This window comes from Ceratosolen solmsi, unplaced genomic scaffold, assembly GCF_000503995.2.
Source record: "Ceratosolen solmsi marchali unplaced genomic scaffold, CerSol_1.0 scaffold11, whole genome shotgun sequence".
Taxonomy (NCBI): domain Eukaryota; kingdom Metazoa; phylum Arthropoda; class Insecta; order Hymenoptera; family Agaonidae; genus Ceratosolen; species Ceratosolen solmsi.
In genome coordinates this window covers 14,380,629-14,384,616 of record NW_011948416.1, presented here as the reverse complement: position 1 = coordinate 14,384,616, position 3,988 = coordinate 14,380,629, and the positions used below count along the sequence as shown (strand labels likewise).

Below are 3,988 nucleotides of genomic sequence, written 5' to 3'. Positions count from 1 at the left end.
GTATTAAATAAAATATATGAAGTAATATGGTTTGAAATATCATAAAGTAATTTTGCAAATGACAGAACATGCTTTATATAAAAATATAAAATTAAATACCGATACAGTAATTTAATTTCTGTTATCGAACGTTTGACAGAATAATATAAATATCTTAAATGCTTGTAGTAAAAGTATTCCAATGATTTTTTTCGACAACAAATACGCTTTGACATTTCTTTATACTACAGTAAATTTGGCATATTGACGAGAAAATTATGTGAGAGAGAGATAGAGAGGGAGAGAGAGAGAGAGAGAGAGAGAGAGAGATAGAGAGAGAAAGAGAGAGAGACACACACAGATTTGCGAAAAAGAAAAGTTCTCACGAGAATTGGCAAGTTGATGCACTCGGGGTCGTAATGGTGACTCAAGGTCTTGTCCGCAGTATGAATCCTATAATCAAGCAGATTAGCAGTCGCGTCATATCCGGAGCGATGTTGTTGCTGTGACTGTAACCTGCAGCGAGGGTCACATTGAGAGAGACGGAAGCATCTGCGAGACCTTCGGGTGAACGCACCAACAATAGCCATTCCCCAGCGTGCGATCGTTGGACCCGTTCGAAGCGCAGGATACTCCGGTGACAGGCTTCAGCACCACCGTCCTAGAAAACCAAAAGCAATTGTCGACTGATTAGGGTGGTGGTGGTAGGGGGGGGTAGCAATAACGCACATTGTCAAACAAAAGCAATGCTAATCGTATGATTGGAATTTGCTTGTATTAGGCCGTTCCAACTTTCCTTAATTATCGCGATAATTCGAGACGTCTTCGGAATACCTCCGTTTACTCATTATAATTTATATTTTTATTTGTACACGTTTTAATTGGACATAAGGATGCAATCATTCATTATTATCGCGAGCTCTCAATAAAAGCTCGTAAAAATATTTTATTGATAATTGAAGTAGAAAATATTATTTCTTTGAAAAAGAAATTCAATAAAATTAATAATTGAAATTCCAAATGTTACGAATGATTATCTATGTATATAGTCCATAGAACATAGTACATGGAACCACGTGGTATATAGTCCATAGAAAGAAAAAAAAAAGAAGATGTCTTCAAAAGAATGGAATATTTGCCCAATACAATATATTAACAATTGTAATGTATATTATAATCGATGCCCTCATAACTAGATTTATCCGTATGATGTAATTCTTATGTAGCACAACAAACACAAACACACGGCAAACACACACATTCTTTCATTGAATACACAGAGGAGAGGCAATTAAGTTTTCTCGCGTATACAAGTTTCCAGGTCTCCTAATTTCGTATCTGCACGCGTATATGTCTTGGGTACTACCTTTCTAGTCTCACAGTCGCACGAATTTCTGCGGATACGTAGGTATGGATTGAGAGTAAAAGGCAAATGGAGACATTGAGAGTGAGAGCTGCAGCTCGAGAAGGCTTCATCCCGATATTCTCTTGAATAATATATCGAGTACGGAGGGGGGTGGGGTGGGGTGGGAAGGAGGAGCGAGAAGTGTACACCTTTCTCTGTGTCGCCCCGAGCCGCAGAGAAGTCTGAAGGGGTGAGAAGAAGGCCTCCGGGATTGGCAAGAGGATCGCGAGCGCAAAACACGGGAATGTTGGAGAGCATTGAATCGTGAATCCAGCTTGGCTGGCTTGGCTGTAAGAACACTGTGAAAGCAACGGGAAGGACGAGGGTAGCGGGGCTAGTGTGGGCGGTTGGCGGGAGGAGTAGGGGAGTGGGAGGAGAAGGAGGTGGAGGAGGTGGGCGAATGTCACGAGGGTGGAGAGCGCAGAATGGGAAAGACGTTCGGATGAGTTCAATGAAGCGAGAAACTGTAACTCGTTGTGCGAAGATAAAATATTGCTTGGCTGTTCCTGCGGATCGATTTCCTGCTAGAGTTTGTTCCCCCTCTGCTCTGCTCTGCTCTGCTCTGCTCTGCTCTGCTCTGCTCTCTCTCTCTCTCTCTCTCTCTCTCTCTCTCTTATTCATTTCATTTTATTCAATTTTCAATGCTTATAATGTCTATCGATACACGTTTGCAAAAGTAAATTTGAATTGAAAAATTTTGCAATAAATTATAAATCTCGATATCCTATTTAATGATTTATGGATATATTATAGAAATTCAAGAGCCATTATAAATATTCAAATTATAATTAAACATCAAAATACCCAAAGGGCAAATGAAATTCTTCGAGGTGGCTAAGATTAGCCAATATTGGCTTGAAAAAAGTTTTAAATGAGATTATGAAAATCTTATTATTTATAGAAAGGAATTATTTTCAATATATAAAGTATATATCAAATATAAAGTATACAACAAATGTTCAGTTTTATTCAGTTTTACATATAACTAATAAGACATATGATTTTACTTGTAGTAATGATGCATAACCGATAATAAACTAATGTTTTGTAATTTAGCGGAACTTGTAGGGATTATCTCGTAAGATTTCGATTATCATTGGATTCTTATAATAAAGTAATACTCGTAACACATTCAAAATACATATTACAAAAGATGAAAATAAGAGATTAATTTTACCTCTATAAGCAGAGCTTGAACGCCATCACGTAACTCACCACCTGGCACATAAACGCGTTCCTCGGACATCCAAAGAACTTTGGTATAACTGGGTTCGGCACAAAATTCAACTATAACATCGAATTTATCCCCTTCATTCATTGTCATTGTTTGTGTTAGTGGATGAACCATTGGTCGACCTAAAAACAGATATTATTTCAAGTGCCATAAGACATTATTCTATTATTTGCTCTTTTGAAATGCTTAATATAACAAAACATATCTTACGCGTTGCAAATAACTGACAAACTATAAATAGCTGACTAATTACTTATTATTTATGTACCAAAGTTTTACCACAAGATTTAATATTAATACTTATAATTAAACGGTAATTTATCTAAATGTAATATATATATATATATATATATATTCATTAATACCTACTTCGATAAAATAACTACATAATCTTTTTCGCTGGAGTTGATTTAGTAATCTTATACTATCGCAATACAAAATTATGGTATACTAAAGAGGATATGTGTTAATCAATTTATCGATACAAGTAAAATAATACTTTATCTCTAAAATCTATCCAACGGATACTTTTAGTATTGTCAGAGAAGTTCGTCCATACATTTTATTTAATCTACCATTTCTTATCAATACGTATGAAGGAAACAAAAAAAAAAATCCAATACTTGGCTAAATATCCAATAGAGATAATTAAAAATATATTTTTTTAATATTTTAGAGTGCTTTATGTAACAATTTTCTCTTTGAAATTTAATAAATAACGATTATCAAAATGAAATAATTCTTATAATCTCGTTTTTATTAGTAAAGTCAAATAAGCTTTTATATTATTTGTAAATTAGTTTTATTTCGATTACATCTGAGAAATTAATTTATTTTTATCATTTTCTAAAAAAAAAAAAAATTCTATCCTATATGCAATTTTGTAAAGATATTTAAATTAATGTTTTTCATTCTTTGAAACTTTGATTTATTTATTATTATTTTTCTTTTTTTTTTTGATAATTGAATGTTTATGAGAGGAAACGCGAGGATCATTCGTGAGAAACTTGGAGAAAATCTCGCCACGTATAATGAGGTAACGGAAATGTTTTGTGAATAATTCAGAAGTCGAATGTACGAAGATCAGCAGTGGCATAGGAGTAGCCTAAGGGAAATACAACCAATTGCAAGTACGACAACTTGCTGTTATGGTTATATACGTACAAACTTATATACACATTTAAGCAATAGCAGCGGCAACGAGTGCACTGCACTCTGACTAATTGAAGCGTAGATGCTGCTGTGGTCTAGTCACATCAACCCTTCCTTTCTCATCTGCATAGATTTGCCGCTTCGTAAAATCTTGAGCTTTCTGACCCTTTCAGTTTGCAGCACTGCAAGCCTCTCTTCCCCCCCCCCCCCGTGCGCTC

The 3,988-nt window shown here is 35.1% G+C and overlaps 1 protein-coding gene across 1 annotated transcript in view; it reads right to left on the bottom strand.

Moving 5' to 3' along the window:
- Window positions 1–406: 406 nt before the first annotated feature.
- The window catches only part of tei (irregular chiasm C-roughest protein teiresias), a 176,196-nt gene continuing 172,614 nt past the window's right edge, over window positions 407–3,988 (bottom strand). Inside the window, exons 8-9 of the mRNA XM_011496163.1 lie at window positions 2,562–2,740; window positions 407–640 (exon numbers count right to left, since the gene is read on the bottom strand). Of these exons, the coding sequence (XP_011494465.1) occupies window positions 407–640; window positions 2,562–2,740 (413 nt within the window). The remainder of the gene's footprint in view (window positions 641–2,561; window positions 2,741–3,988) is intronic.